The 17316-nt window shown below is 39.4% G+C and overlaps 1 protein-coding gene across 2 annotated transcripts in view; it reads right to left on the reverse strand.

Annotated features, from left to right (window-relative positions):
* The window catches only part of RABGAP1 (RAB GTPase activating protein 1), a 108056-nt gene that overhangs the window by 15081 nt on the left and 75659 nt on the right, over positions 1-17316 (reverse strand). For both annotated transcript variants that reach the window (XM_065418647.1, XM_065418648.1), the window contains 6 exons: positions 12423-12536; positions 8214-8288; positions 5663-5788; positions 5188-5331; positions 2736-2777; positions 2292-2420 (listed from right to left, as the gene is read on the reverse strand). In XM_065418647.1, coding sequence (XP_065274719.1) covers positions 2292-2420; positions 2736-2777; positions 5188-5331; positions 5663-5788; positions 8214-8288; positions 12423-12536 — 630 coding nt within the window. The remainder of the gene's footprint in view (positions 1-2291; positions 2421-2735; positions 2778-5187; positions 5332-5662; positions 5789-8213; positions 8289-12422; positions 12537-17316) is intronic.

A 17316-nucleotide genomic window follows, 5' to 3' on the forward strand; every position in this document is an offset into this window, starting at 1 on the left:
TAAACACTCACAAGGGATCTTTAGGAACTAGCTTCATTCTCGAGAAAGGGTTAAAATCTTAATAAGTAGTTTGTTTCACTACATAAGGACTTATTGAAACATGTCCTGGCTTTTACATGCTGAATCTCACATTAGTGAGAATGTTAAACATTGAGAAGGAAGGAAATAAGCACCCACCAATGTATTCAACTCACCACACTTTTGAGTGTATCAGAACCAATCTTAGCTCTAGATACGAGTTACTGGGTGATCACAAGGTTCTTTTTGTGATGATCACCAATATACAGCCCCAGTGGGAACGGTGCGAGTGGAACGGCAGGAGAAATCTTGGAATTTGCATTGTGAGACACAGAGGAGGCAGGAATCCCAAATTCTAGTTTTTCTGGGCCAAGGAAGGTAGCAGTGGCTCTTTTTACATTTCACTATAACAATGAAGTGTGACCTTAAGAATCTAGCATTACTTCATGCTCATCATTAGCTGACCTCCTTTTCAACAGAATGCTGTTGTAATCACAATGCCTCAGCCAGGCTACTTTTCCCTTCCTATAAATGATTCAGCTTGACATCAGGGCCTTTTCTGTTCAAAAGCATTTTCAGGTAAAAAGCAAGAGATTTTTTGTTTTGTGTGTGACAGCAATAGGCTTATATTTTAAGTTGAACCAATTACATGCAGCATTCAAATAAAAAAAAAAGTGTGCATCGGGGTGAGAGCTGCAAGCATTGGGCTTTTGCTCAGAGCCCAGTGTTGCAACCTGCATTCTCTCCAGCAGCCTTCCATATTCTGTTAACCCTTTCAATGCAAATTGCATCTGGCTTCCCTATATAGTACATTATATATGCTGTGCCATTAGTTCATGGTGCACTTGAAACAAAGGGAGCCTAGGCAGCAGTGGGAAGGGGAAAACGAACGAAGTTCCTGCTGTGAAAAGTGAAAGGTAAAATGTGTGAATGCACTCTTGGCAATGCAAGTGTTGCACACGATATTAGCCAGATGCATATTTAATATCAATGCTGTCTGTAATCAGCCAAGACTGGGTCATCTTCATCCTGCTTATTTCCCTTTTCTTACACAGGTTTTGGATCAGAACGGAGTACAAACCCGTTAACTGCCATTTTGAGGTCTATGTAGAGACCCTGCAGTGGAGCGAGCAAAAGTGGAGCAAAGAGCTCTGGAAAACCCAAATGCCCAGGAATGTTTACATACTATTAAAGCTATGCTTAGACTCTAGCAGCATACCGAGCTACTGTAGCCATGCTGTCCTCCCGTCCTCTTTTTTGCTTGCTGAAATATGGTAACCCTAGTTATATATTATAGACTTATAGAAAGAGACCTTCTAAAAATGTTAAAATTATGACTGGCACGCGAAACCTTAAATGAGAGTGAATAAATGAAGACTCGGCCCAGCACTTCTGAAAGGCTGCCGACCCCTGTCTTATACATTCAGTTAACAGTCCCCAAATGAAGAGTGATACTGTGAACCTCCCACTTGGGCTGCTCATGGAAAAACAAAGCTTTCTACATTATTCAAGAGTTTCCAACTAGCTGCAATGCAGGTGCAGCAGTTTCTGCAGACAGCGCCACACACAGTTCTGCTTAGGTTAATTTCATTATAGAGGAGACCTTCTTCAGAGTACAGAAGAGCATAAATCAATGCTTACGGTGTACAACTGCCCTCCCATTAACCTGCTACAGCCCACTGCAGAGTCTCAGGTTTAAAACAGTCAAGTACTCAACTTAGAGAATTTTTAACAGAAGCAACAAACAAACAAACAAACAAACAAAATCAACATTAGGAACATATAAGCTTCAGGATCACTTGCCAACCTTGATTAATTTGGGAAATTTTAAATGCAAGGTCATCTTCCGTTTGCCTCCCAAGTAGATATACAGAATTTATAGTACCTATCAATGCATTTTTAATGAGCTCCTTGCTGTAGTATACAATTAAATATAGCTCTGTTCCCTTCAAAAGGACCATATTTTCTGCCTCGGCACTGTTTACTTTGTTTCAAGTGTGTTGTTCCCAGTTGTCTCCAGGAGAGAGACTGCTGGCCATTTAGCAGAAATCATTGGAGAAAGACTTGAGCAAATAAATGCTTTTCTGCATATGCAATATGTGTAGTTTTACGCAGATTTTAAACTTTATTGGAGTGTTTTTAGTCACTTAAGCTCTATTTGTTTCATTGCAAAGCATCTAGAGGTAGATAAATCACAAAGTTATGTGAACTCCCTGCCAATATATACGGGATAGACAAATGCTGAGAACAACTTGCTGGCCTCACATGTTTACCTTCATATTGCAAGCTAACTCCATCAGCTTTTTTGCATTTTCCTCTGACCGATATCTCTTGGGCAGCTGTACACGGAAGAACTTTAAAGCCCCTTCAAAGTCCGTCAATAACAGGTCATCCTTGGTAGTCTAGAAACATGCAGAAAGGAAACAATATTTGCAAAGCGGATTTTGAAAAATAGCTTCAATAACAGATGCTAATAAAATGAAACCGCTATTTTCTTAAGCTCACGAGAAAGTATCTTTTAACCTTCTTAAAATAGCAACACGTGTTTCCACTTGCACAATAGGACATTTTCCACACATGGCACAGCAGCAGAGGCAGTGCATGCCAGACAGCAACAACAATAATAATACAGGAAGATTTTTGATTATAGTATTTTTGTAACACAGCCAGTACATGGTGATGTATTAAATGAAACAATGTTAAAGTTGGATACTCACTTTTAATAATCCCAATGCAACATTAAAAATAACACTTATTCCCTAAAGAGAGAAAGGAAAGAAAAATAGAAATAAGTCAGCGTTTTCAATATTTACAAGCCTTGCTATTACTTTGTTCCCACACCTTAAAGTTATATATTTTTACTTTTTCCTATGAAAATGGGAATGTAGCATAAAAATATAAGCAGTAGCTTCATCAGATCAAAGCCCCGGAGAGTAAACTCACAATAAGGCAAAAATCCCGTGCCTGGAACTTTGCAGATAGCAAAAGGAACTGCCTCAAACACACACTGCAGCCTCTCCTCACTAAGCTTCCCTTTGCCTGATGGAGAAAAGAATTCTTCCAAACTTCCTTTGCCTTTATGTCCAGTCTAATATTAAAAGATCCTTTTAGGAAAACTACATAGTCCAGTGGATTGTGGGGAGCTCAGGGCAACGTAATTCATGCATTTAGCAACATAAAATAGTAACCAACAACAAAGCTACAGGTCCCACCAAAAGCTGCTGTAAATTAATAGCCAGTAAGACGCTGACTATCTTCATATAACATGGAGTTGTGTCAATACTCCCTTTGCCATAATGAATAGTATACAAAGAAATATAAAGTTCCCTTTTGTTAACACTGCTCATTTAGCTACTTCATCCTAAGGGGCAAGGGACATTTTTTCTTAGACCCTTTTCTGATATTGGAAAAAATTTATAATTCCTCAGGTGGGAAAGGAAGGTAAAGATGTGATGACTGAGAAAGTCAGTCCCCGTACACTTCTCTCCCACCCCCGCAAAAATAGCTACAGCATAAAAAAAAGATTACAGCTACTGAAGATTGGAAAATGAAAATATCAGTTATGCACAGGGGGCATGCAATATTCTGGCCAACAGTTTAAGCATGTGTGCATGATTTCAATTTGTCCTTCCCACCTCATTATTCAATCCCACATCTTTTATGGATCCTCTCTTATTCCAGATTATATAAAAGGGGGAACTTACTCACAGTTCAATACTAGAGGATCTGGCAGCTCTATCTCCCATATTCTAGACTTTTATTGACATTACTGGTTAAGGGCTTGGTTTTCTCTCCATCCCTTATGTCTTTGAGTTTCGACTTTAACAGCAACAAATTAAGACTAAACTTGCTTCTATCACTTCTGTTAGCAGTAGAGCTAGCGCTGTGTTACAGTGGTGCTCTGGATTTCACATCTGATTAACTCTCTTACTTTCAAAAATCTGGGAAATTCTTGCTATGGAGAAAAAATGACTAGCTCTTGAAGACGGCCCTATTCTAATTATTCGGCTACTCATTAACTGAACTGAAATCGGTTTATTAAAATAACTGATTATTTATTTAAGTGTCCCTTATATTCAGAAGTAGAATCTACTTCCGCTTTACAGGATATCTTAGCTCAACATGCAGAGATCACTTTTCTGCCATCTGTTGCTTTTTATTACACTAGCATCTAGGCAAAGCAAGCAGCAGGTTCCAGAGAAACATAGCTACATAGGGAGCAAAACACTGACCAGGAGATTTATGAATGCATCAATCTTTAAACAAAAGAAATAGAGCAGAACTTTACTATTTCACGCTAATAACTAGGAGATCCACTGAGAAATCATGCATTTTAGTAGTCAGCAAGTAAGCAAACAAATGATTAAAAAACCCCAAGGGCACTGCATTGCAAAATGTGCTGTATTCATTCATGTTTACAAGGGTAGTTTAGATTTTACTTAAATTACTTCCTAACATACTGCTAACTATACTGTTATAAAAAACAACTAAGTCTTCTTAATACATGATTTCACTACAAAGAATTTTGCTATTAAATATATGCTGAGAAATTGAATGAGACCTCAGTTTCTTTGGAGGGAGAGTTATCAGGCCTATGAGATTACCAAAGTGAAAATTAGCAGAGTCAGGCTGTAAATGCAGAGTACTTCAGTACTCTAGGGATGCCCTAAAATTGTCTATCATTACATGGTATTTACACATAAAAGTGGCAACAAAAACAAAAAAAAGTTACTTGTTAGATCTAAAAAACTAGAAACATAAAATTATTTCCTCCATAACACTGTGTTCTTTTTATATAGGGTTTACAACTGTTAAGAGATTACATGCACAAAATTAACCTCTTTAGCCTGTAACTGATGTATAGAATGACAAAAGACATAATGATGCTCTAAGAAATAGAAGACTTCAATCTAAAACCAAAAAATGCCATCGACTTTAATTCTATGATAGAACATCCAAAAAATGCTGAAAAAACACATCCATTGCTGCAGAACAGTTTTTATGTAACAGTTTACATTTTCATATGGGAAATTGTACTTCAAGCCTCAGTTGTCCAGCACTCAAAAAACAGACGTGAACAAAGAATGCAATCAAGCTAGACTTGATAGGAAGAGTCCATCAGGAGTTGCTGCAGGTACAAAGTTGTATAATTGTACGTGTAATACATACCTCACATAATAGCAAGTCAATAATATGGAAGACCATGTAGAGGGGGAACTTTGCAGTGAATAGGGTTAGAAACCACTGGGAGGCATACATGTGGGCTTCAAGGCTGATGTCTAGAAAGTGGTTGTAGAGATCAGGAATGCACTCCTTTAAAAAAACAAAACAAAACAAAAAAAAAACACACTCATTAATTTGGATTTAAAAGCAGCTGTTTATATCATGCTTATAATTCTCCAATCTACAAGAGAATGGTACAGCAGAAGAAATATTTAATGCTATCCTATGGCATTTTACAAGTTGCAACTGGAATAATCATGCTAAAGGAAGTTCTTTCTCTGGAACAATGTTGGTGCACAGCTGTCCTCTATCTCAATCAAGGGTATAAGAAGAATGTGCAAAAACTATTCACTTGTGATAAAATGCTGCTCTCAAGCAACTAAATCTGACCTGTTCACCTCAAAGCAATCTGGACACTTACCTGCATGAGGCGCTCCAACTGATAAAACTTGCAGTGCAAATCTTCAAAGTTTTGTTTGAAAAGTTCCCTGAGTCCATAGTCAAACATGATTTTGACCAGAACACTGAACGCCTGCTCTTCAGGCATCTGTCAAAGAGAATAAATCTTGTTGACATTTTTATATTATTCTATTTCCTTCCTTCATCTTGCTCTTACCATCAAGATACCAACTGTTTTTCATAACGGATAAGGATAATTGCACACATCATAACAACTGGATTTAGAAACGGTATCTTACACCTGCTAGGTGTGACAAATTCTCTCTTAGTTCCTCAATTTAGAAACATACAATTCAACCTTAAAGATCCCCAAGGGTTCTATTTCATGCAGTAGCTGTCCCAAATCTGGTCAATGACTTCAGAATCAAATTATACTCCTATAGATTGTGAGCCCAACCCGTCCAGTTCCTCAGTGTAGTCAGCTAACACAGTTAAGATATGACCTGTACTTTTACAGTATTACTACAAGATGCTAAACGCACAGTAGCAATTTTTATTTCTACTTTTTAAAAATGCTGTTACTTCATTTGATGGTCTTTTATTCAAACTGATTAAAAAGGGAGATAGTCGGTTACTACTAGCCAAAGTTCAGATTTGGCAGCTCTCTACACCGTTTTGGGACACTTCGCTCTCCCCATTCTGCCAGCAGTTGGAGACAGAAACATCATTACTTGTCAGTATTTATACATCCTTCCTTGGCATCATAAAGCAGTTCTGTTCTTTCCACAGCAGTAAAGAACTGACTCTTCAGGTCAATTACTTGTTCCTGTAAAGGTCAAAATATCTAACTCAAGTGCTCTATTATTCATCCACAGATGCAGTCAGTGAACTCTGAAAACTTTTCAGAGATGTTCCCATACTGGCAGTGAGGGACTTGCAGAAACTACATTTCCCTTTATTGCTCAGGGACTGCAGGGTGTACACAGCAGTACCTTTTCCAATAAGACAAGGTAACATGAATTCCATCACAGCCCCTAATAATCACACTCCAAAGACTGCCTTTCAGGAGGCTCAAAAAGTGAGAGAGAAACAAAAACTGAGATTTTTAAGTTGCAGCCTTCAGTTTAACAGAGCTCATTCTAAGAAGAAACAACTAACATTAAAGAATGAGCTCTAAGAAAATGTATGAATGGTCTGTTCTTGTCTCTATGAGTCTCCTTAATCCAATGGGTGCCAAAAAGGTAGGCCGACAGCATTTTGGCAGCTAAAAGAAAGCATATCTATTAGTGAGCAGAGTTCGGTCCCCTTACTAGCAGCAAGAATAAACCTTTACTGCTGGTTGGGTTCAGAACAGTGCTGAAGAATTAATTTCTCCATCAGTTTTATTATACAGGTTACAGAGAATCAAAGCATTACAGTTAGATACTATCAGTCCATCTGACTTCTGTTTATAAAGAGTGTAGTTTATAATATGTTTCTGTATTCTCCTAAACTTCACAGAATTAGGGGAAAATATTACTCTGAAAACCATACATACTGTCAGTTGGAGAGAGACGCACAAAAATCTTTATATTTAGTTCTGCATGGTAGCAGCAATCACTCAAAATTGGCTGCGGGGGGCAGGGGGAGAATATCACAAAATCCTACAGGGCTTAGGAACTGCAGTTTCAAATATGGACTTATGACAAAAAGCAGACACACTTCAAAAATATTGATCTAAAAATAGCATGTAGCTGCAGAAATGTGTACATTTTTTCACATAAGATGAGATGTTTCACACAAACATGAGCAAGTCTCAAAACTTTCTACTCAGATGTACTTGAAGTGTAAAACAGATAGCAGCAGCTTTCGTAAATTCAGACCACTCAATACCTAGATAGATAAGGGATCACTACACTAAGCACAAATTTACCCAATGCTAATAATTGAAAAATAATACATTTGAGACTCAATCTATTTTAATCTTGGGTCATTGACTAACATCTAAACCACAAAAAACAAGGCCCAGAATAAACACATAGCAATGTTCAAACCACTAAGAGTTAATAAACTCACACACTACTAACATGCTGCAGAATATGTTCCTGTTTAATCCAAAAGCCATGGCAACCCCGGTTTGACCTTATGATCAATACCAATAAAAGCTCTTCTAAGCTTACATTGAATCAGAGATGCCCTCCCCCCGCCCATGGGTACCTTTACAAGGAGTTCATAGGTGGCCTAAACCCTAAAGTCATTTCTATCCAGACAGCCTACTTTGCATAAACAAAGCAAGAGAGTCTGATCTGAGCTTAAGACAGCTTGCGGTGGAAAGGAAGCTAGAACCAGAAGCAAAATGAAGTGAACACTGACCACAAACTCATTATCGATGCTGCAGTGAACTTTAAAAGGAACATGCTTCTCTTTCCCCCAAAGTCATAATTATGGACAAACAAGCACTTGAGTAAATAAGCAGGGGACTTGCTATGGCACGAATATGAGTGAATTTGAAATGAGTTCTTCTGGATAAATTGGAGCATTGTTTTGTCTGAGGCTTACAATAAATGGGAGGGGGGGGGGGGGGAGAGACTTACATGCAGAAGCAGCACAGCGGCAAGAAATGACTGGCCTTGGCAATAGCCAATCTCTTCATCATAGACGGAATAGGCCTGAAAAGAGAATCAATATTTTAAGATGTACACTCTCCATAGAGCAGAACTGCATGAGGAAAAAGTTAAGTACTGAAGTGTATACCTTCAGTCATGACTGGACTGTGATTCCAGGATATGGTTTAGCTGCTATGTTACTGCACAATGATTAATCCAAAGAAAAAACTGTTGTCTGGAGAGCAATTGTTGATGGCCAGCAGAGACCTGGTTGGTCGCATGGTGCTGGACCATTTTCAGCTGCTAACTCACTCTGAGGGCTTCTTAAAGTACACAAAATCACTTTCCTAAGATTACTTTTACAGAGCAACAATTGCTGTAGTTGTAATCAGGATGTCAGGAGCTTATGAATCACATGAACACAAGTGAGGAAGGAGAGCTACCTCTCTATTAAAAGGCAGCCTGTACTATGAAAAAGTTTGAAAACCTTTGGATTAGCCTAAAATTTCTTCAGTAGCCTCAGGGAGTACACACAAAAAATGACCCATTAATTTTCATTATGGGCCCTATGCAAGAAAAAATGGCAAGCAAGCAAGTGGGATTTCATATTGTATAGGAATGCCATGGAAACATTCTGTATGCAGTGTAGTTGTAGCCATATCAGTCCCAGGATATTAGAGACATGGTGGGTGAGGCAATATCTTTTATTGGACCAACTTCTGTTGGTGAGAGAGACAAGCTTTCGAGCCATACACAGCTCATCTTCAAGTCATTTTAAAATTTGAACATTTTAGTCTGTATCAAATCTCAAATGCGTAGAATACCCTCTACCATTAGTGTGCTGGAGACAATGCAAACTCATCATTAGATAGCAATTCTAAAATATTTTAGATCAACACAGTACGTAGTGCCATCCCACCTTTGGATCCAGTAACATGATCATCTCAAATGGGGATGTGTGAAGTAGTGGCTTTTATGGACAAATCAAGGCCCTGTTTGGGGATTCTCCTCTTTAAATTATTCTCAAACTGCCACAGGTCTCTAAGAAAAGTAAGGCAAGGAAGAAAGATATCTAACTGTGCAAGTGAACTTTACAGAATAGTGTCAAGTATCAGAGGGGTAGCCGTGTTAGTCTGAATCTGTAAAAAGCAACAGAGGGTCCTGTGGCACCTTTAAGACTAACAGAAGTATTGGGAGCATAAGCTTTCATGGGTAAGAACCTCACTTCTTCTGACCCTCTGTTGCTTTTTACAGAATAGATTTACCCTCCATTTCCTAAGTGCAACATGTTGGCACATGATGTTCCTCAAGGTTACAGAGTTCTTCCCTTGGCTACAAATACATGGCTCCAACTGACTGCAGTGGGAATAGGGTGCATACATATGTAGACAGTATTTGGCCTTGCAATTATAGCATGCAACAATTTTGTTGGCTGACAACCCACTCATGGAGAAGTCTCATATACTTTAAGATCAGAAGGGATTATCATGATCATCTAGTCCCCACTTATCTCTTCTTATGCCCCATGCTAGCCTCTAGATAGTCCTGATTCCAGTCAAATTTGGACCCAAATACATTTTCATATCCTTTAGCCCAGGGATTGACTTTTATTTGCCAATCAAGAATCATTAAATATTTTCCCCACTTAACCTTTAGTTCATTATTTGATGGGTCTATGGTATAAGAATAACTATCTGTTGGGGAGGGGTCCTTTTACAATCCTGCTTTGCCTTTGTTGCAGCATAAGATGATTACGCTCTAAAATGACAGCATTACAATGGCAAGAACTCCTCTTGCCCATGATACCAGGTCAACATCCTAGGCAGTCACATATAGAAAGGAGCTGCCAACAGACAAGGGCACATCTGAAACCCCAATTGAAAAAGGAGAGCTGCTGAAACAGCTGCCGATATTCTGTACACAATCCAGCTGGACCTAACGTGGATAAAATTAATGTAATAAAACAGACTTGCTGCTGAGAAGAGAGATACTGAAAGGTACAAGACTAAAGAGAGTGTTTGGGTGAGGATCATTTTGAGCACCTTAGTCTGCTTCCAAAATAAAGATCACATGGAAAACGATCACCACCAAGGAACAGGAGAACAATTTCACAATGAATCTGAAGTCATGGAAAGGGTGCAATGGGTATCAGTCCAGTTCCTATGCTAGCCTAAGAGTGATCTCACCGGTATGTTACTGCCGCAAAATATACTGGATAAACCATCAAGATCAAACAGAAGTAACCAAAGAATTATGTTTCCAAAGCATGTTTACAGCAAAATTTGAGATTTTGGGGTGTTATTTCAAATTACTGGGTTTATGCAGGGTATCGTGGTACAGAAAAATCTTTTAACTGGTTACCAAGTGTTTGATTTTAGTATTACTGTAATTATACGCAAGAAATGCACAAGCATTTCCTTCTGCCCAGGACAGTCCCCTGTGCAAAGCTCATCGTCTTTAAATTATATCCTAAATGAAAAACTATGTGCCAGGAATTTAAGCTTCAAAATGCAGAAATGTCTCCTGAGGGATAGAACACATGAAGAATTTCTAAATGCAGAATCAGAGTGCTGAAAGCTTGATACACTCTGGTCAAACAAGGTAATTGGATCAAACAGAACACAGTCATTTTTACCTGATAATTATCTTCTGCATTTTAATGAGCACTTAAAATGTGTGCTTGCTGGTTTATAATGCTAATGAGAGATGCATAATTATTTTCAGCATTACAGATACTTAGATCTTCTGCAAGATCTTTGCTCTCTATTAGACTACGGTAGCTCTTATGAAAATTCCACAAGATCATCTGTTGTATTCTGAGGACATATTCTAAAGAAACACTTTAATTTAGCATTGTTTAGGGTTGTATCTCAATCTGTAGATGTGATGGACAGAAATGAGGCCATCCCCATTTGCACAGTGTTCTGATATCAATAGAAATAAAATATCAAAACTGTGCAGAAATATTTGCATAACTGAACAGATCTAGGATTTCTAAAGGTTTTGTGAGGAATAAAAACTAGGTGTCCCTCTAAAAACGGTGAGCTCTTTATGCTTCACACTTTGCTGCACCTTCCTCTGTTTAGTGTGTTGCCCAGTGATCCTATAAAAACCTAGTGTCTAATAGCACTGGCCACAGACAGGCACACGCAGGTCAAGCTTCCCACCGTGCAGCTCTAGCCCCACACAATACCCCTGATCAGCAGCCTCCCTAATATGCCAGAGCTAGGCCCCTCTAGACTATTCTGCTGAGGCACTTAACCTTCACCTGCAGCTCCAACCCCTTCCTTTATATTCCTTTCTTCAGCAGAGACTACAGGTTCTAACAACTCAACTGTACTTTGGTTTAGTTTTTTTGTATCCCACTGAAACTAAAACGCCAAACATTTTATCACAGAATAGACAGACAAGATGAAAAAGGTTCCAACCCAGTGAGCTCATTTATGAGATTCTTGGTCGTTGTTTCTCTCTGAAGTGTGGGCACCTGGCCACATAAAGCATCATGTCTCTCAGCAGGAGCAGAGCGAGACACTACACAGAAATAAAGGGACAATCGATCTCTCGGCTTAGTTTGCTCGTGTTGTGGTGCCTCCACTTCAGTTTCAAAACTAGCCGTGAAAAATTTGTAGAAAGTTGAACCAATGAAGAAATTGCCATTTATTTCTATTTGCATAATTCCCTATAAACATTGTTTTCAATGACAACATGATTCACAGGGGCGGATCTAAATCAGACATGGAGACCTCTCCTTTGAAGAGGACAATACAACAAGATCTGCACTAGGTTCACTCCTGCATAATTTGAGTGTGTGTGTGTGAGAGAGAGAGAGAGAGAGAGAGAGAGAGAGACTGTGTGTGTGACATATGCTTTCCCCACATGACCCATCCAACATGCCCTGGGTTTTAAGTTTCTGTCCCCATTCAGTCCTGGCCTCACTGCTGAGATGGCCATCAAGAATGCGAATACCAGCAGCATATGAGGGTGGTTGTAGTGTTGTGGACCCTAGGAACTGGATTAAACTGAAGTTATTTTGTATTGGCCAAAACAACCTTTGCACTCTGGCAACTTTTCAATTCAACTGAGCTTACAGAAAAAATAAGCAAAGGGGAAACATGACCAATTGAAATCCAACATAACTGTTGTAAACATAAAAACTGTATGTTGACCAAGAACACCACACACGAGGTTATAAAATACCTTGCATATTTTGTACAAGGAGTCCTGGCCATCTCCCCCGGTATCCTTAAAGTAATCATGAGCTGGGAACGTGCGATTGATGTCCCGAGTGATTGCGCTGTCCTGGGGAGACTCCTGTTAAAACAAGAACATGAGAGAAAAATCTGTATGTTAAAAGGGATGCAGTTTAAAAATCAGCATAAATTACAATGTGCTGGAATGAATGGCTGATAGACTATCAGTGTATGCTGTGCACTTCACTCAATACAGACTAGGGTAGACAGCCTGCAGCCCAACCACCTCAGGTCACAATCTGGTAACCTAAGCAGGTCTGGGCATGGTCAGCACTTAGCTAGGAGATTGCCAAAGAAAATACAATCAAGTGCTACAGGAAGTGGTAGTGAGTCAGTAGACAAAAAAAAAAATCTACCCTTTCAATCTGTACGGAACCCAACTGCCACTACACAAATTCTACTTCCTCTTAGGTAAACTGAGGGTGCCAGTCAAACAATCTTTGGTCATTGTAGTCTGCCATGCTAAAATTCACCCCCAGTTTAGACTGGAGAAGTCATTTTTCACTTCCCCCCACAAATGCCAAGACACAATAAGGGTGAAAATAGACAGGAAATGGGATCCAAGCCTGAGCAGGACCTGACTTCACAAAAAAGAAAAGCCATACTCTACTGGCTGCATACAAGAGGCATCACATCATGGCTCAGGGAGGTGGCAGTGCTGTGCGTATATGGCTCTGGTGCAACCACCTTTAGAACACTGTGTGCAGAAGGAGATAGAGCGAGGCTACAAACAGCAGGAGTAGCTGGAAGTGAAGAAATCCAGTCTGAGAAAGGAACTGATCCTACTTGAGAAGGCCCTGAACAAAACCACCCTGGAAAAGGAGGTGTCTGAGATCGAGAAGGTGGAGGTGGCAGAGGCTCTTTCCAAGATCTGTGTTTGCACCAAGAACAGCATTAAAGGCTCTTGGGGTAGGGAAAGAAGGGACAGGTAGTACAATGGGGTCAGGAAGGGCTGTTGAACTTGCTGATATCAGTATGTCACCGGGTGACACTTGCCTTGTAAGAGGAACCGGGGCCAGTGCACCTGCATCCCATCAACTGACCCAGATTAGGCTTCAAAAGAGGGCACCTGAGGGGATGGGAGGCAGGAGGCCCAGTGAGTCAGAGGTCGGAAGCTGCAGGAAGCAGTCAGAGCCTAAAATGTAAAGGGTGAGCTGAGGAGCTGTTTTAAGTTTGGACCAAAAAAAATAATAAAAAAATCTGCCTAAGAGAGACTGTCGGTGCGCCAGCAAATCATCAGGAAGTGGGGGAGAAGCCATGCAATAGACACCAATATGACTTGGAAGGCCAATTAGCTAGTGCTTTGTGGATGGACTAAACAGTAAAAACAACAAGAAGTCCTTGTGGCACCTTAGAGACTAACAAATGTATTTGGGCATAAGCTTTCATGGGATATAACCCACTTCATCAGATGTCCCACGAAAGCTTATGCCCAAATACAAGTCTCTAAGGTGCCACAAGGACTCCTCATTGTTTTTATTGATACAGACTAACATGGCTACCGCTCTGAAACCTGTCAACAGTAGTAGTACCCAGAAGCTGAATGCTTTCTCTCAGCAGAACCATGTGAACCTACACTGCTATTAGACAATGAGCATCTCACTCGAGCTCGCTTCAAAATGCTTTACATTGCATAATAAGCTAACAGCAGTTTTATTCCCTCTTTTGAATCTGTACTTGTGACTCTCTCACTGATTTGTGATAGTTTCCTAAAGGGAATTCCAAAATCTTTGTTCCATCTGAACTTTGGTTTAAAAGTAGGAAGCTTGCTAATTCTGCCCAGCTTGTCTCTCTCTGAGTAGATATGTTGTATTTTGTGAGTTTCTCTTGCTGATATTATTAGTTCAATCAGATAAAGGATCAACATCTTTTAAATATGTACCAATTTTTAAAAATACAACAGCTTACATAAGTAGTCACATTTGTTCACCTTCATTCTTGTATACTACTTTATTGGCTCTGTAATCCCATTGAAACAAGAAGGATGCCATGAAGTCCACTGAGCTCAGTGCAGCACATAGTAGTAAAGATCAGCAGTGCAATTGTTAAAGGAAGTTAGATATAGATCAGTGGTTCTCAAACTTTTGTACTGGTGACCCCTTTCACATAGCAAGCCTCTGAGTGCAACCCCCTTATCAATTAAACACTTTTAAAATATATTTAACCCCATTATAAATGCTGGAGGCAAAGCAGGGTTTGGGGTGGAGGCTGACAGCTCACAACCCCCCATGTAATAACCTCATGACCCCCAGTTTGAGCACCCCTGATATAGACAAAAGGACCAACAGGTTCATTCAATCTCACATGATAACTAGCATGTCATAAGCCTGTAGATACCCTCTCCAAAATAGAAACAAGTGTGCTAAAAATGTCACAGTAAGAGTCTGAATTGCAATCAGAGGCAAGGGGGTTAAGCTAATGGTGCCATATGTAAGTCTCCTCCAGAGGTGACCACATTCTCCATACCCAGGTTTTTATATGGGCCCTCATCACACGGTATCTTAGCACCTGTTGGGGGTAGTCATGTCCTAGCATTTATTTAGCTGAATACCATGACTAGTATCATCACCAAAATGCATGAGAATAAACATATGTTCTTATTCTTGGTTGATTTCCATTTGACTATATAAATGGTCTCATTTCAGTACTGGAACAAGGGCCTTCCTAGGTGGCTAATGAGATTAGATTTCCTCACTGGTAGATGACCATCTGAAAAGAGGCCTCTGAATTCATTAGGCAGCTTGTGCCACTGAAAGCATCACCTGCTCCCTTCATCAGGTGCTACTGTGTCAATGACTGAGGAAAAATTAAAAGATTATGTCCCCTTTACGTCTAAGTTATGGACGTTTGCTCCACGTAAAGGCTGCAGCATGAGGGCAAGATGTAATGTGGAACCACAAGGGAAGAGAGCTTGTTTCCAAACAGGATATGTTTAAAATAAATCACCTTTTTTTGCTAGAGAGAGAAAAAAAAAACAAAAAAACCCCAACAACAGGAGGCTCTTCTAAACACGTGAAACCTCAAGCGCTCTACAAAAGTGACAACGCTTCTACATTAGGCCATTCGGCCAGCCCTGCCTAGAATACATTAATGTATACTTTCACTTGACCTTTTGCTCTGGAAAATCCCCTTGATAACAAATGGGGAACAAAATTCTCATTCCATATTTAATCCTCGCTTGTGATTTTAATCCAAATTGAACACTCTTCTCTGTGGCTTGTCACAACCATTTCATTATAAAGGCAATTAAACTATTAGTAGTATCTAGTTATTGGATTGTCTTGCAAATGATCTGTGTACCATACATCGCTGCAATTCTGTAACAATTTAATGTGTCTAAAAAGTCAAGCACATCATTAGGAAAACAGAAGCAATCATAATGCAACACTAAAGAATTTTAGCATATGAATAAGCTTTTTAAATTAACGAAGGCAACTAAGGAGGGTATTTATTGCCTTTAATTAGTAGATGAGGTAACCAGAGAAATGTATTGTTTAAGGTCCCAATCATGCAAACATTTAAGCACATGAGTAACTTTATTCATGCAAGTAATCCCATTGACTTGACTCATGTGCTTACCTGTTTGCATCACTGAGATATAATAGAGTAGCCTGCTTTTTAAGGGAAAAAAAGAAACAAATTACATTTAAAAAAATGATCTATTCTGGTATGAAAGAGATCACAGAGGTCCTAAGTACCAAGTACTAAGTACCTTGTCCTGTTGCAGAGACAGAGCAGTGAGGTAGTGAAAGTAAGGCTGAATTCAAAAGGAACAAATCTCCCATTTAAGCCACATATTAAATAGTAATTGCAAAGGCATCTATTTAGAAATGATCATAAATACATCTTTCAGGCAATCATTTCTACCCGTCAAAAAAGTGGGATTGGACATTGAGTAGGTCTCTCCCTGGCTTTGCGTGACTTCATCCCTCAGCTCCTTATGTTTTGGTGCAATTCTTCAAGTATCAGTAAAGCTGATTCCTGCTGCTAGAATAGATTTGGGAGAGAAAAATATACGGAAGTGATAAAGCTTTAAAAATGTTTTTCAAAACACAGCTTTGAAAACTAACCATTAATACAAACTGTTGCAACTCTAGCATTGTGTAACCTTTCCTTTACTACTATTTTTATACCTTGCTGTGAGAATTGGCTCACTGGGCAATTTCTCATGCTTTCAGGGGACTGGGAACTGAAGGAAGCCCTTCTGAGTACACACCCTTCACAAACCGGGATTGAAAAAATAGAAAGCTAAGAATGACAGGAAGAAAAAGAAAGTAATAGAGTGGAAAACTGCCATGAGAACTGGAGCAAGTATTGTAAAGATTAGAATTCCCATAACAGCTCATTGCACTGACTAACAAGGAGGAAAGTTTGGAAGCTGGAACAAATCAGTCTCTTTTTTAAACAGTTTTTTAGAATTTTTTCCCCCTGAATGGATAGTGAAATACCACCAGTATGGATGATTTGTCAGTTTTTAAAAAAACTGAAATAATAAACAATGAAAACCAGTTTTCAAGCTAGTAAATACAAAATTATCTATTGCAGATAAATATAACACGCTGGCTCCAGCATTAACTGGACTGTACATAATGTCTTACACCCTTAAACAACAAGGAGTCTGGTGGCACCTTAAAGACTAACAGATTTATTTGGGCATAAGCTTTTGTGGGTAAAAACCTCACTTCTTCGGATGCATAGAGTGAAAGTTACAGATGCAGGCATTATATACTGACACATGGAGAGCAGGGAGTTACTTCGCAAGTGGAGAACCAGTGTTGACAGGGCCAATTCAATCAGGGTGGATGTAGTCCACTCCCAATAATAGATGCAGAGGTGTCAAT

The sequence above is a fragment of the Emys orbicularis genome, chromosome 18 (genome assembly GCF_028017835.1).
Source record: "Emys orbicularis isolate rEmyOrb1 chromosome 18, rEmyOrb1.hap1, whole genome shotgun sequence".
NCBI lineage: Eukaryota > Metazoa > Chordata > Testudines > Emydidae > Emys > Emys orbicularis.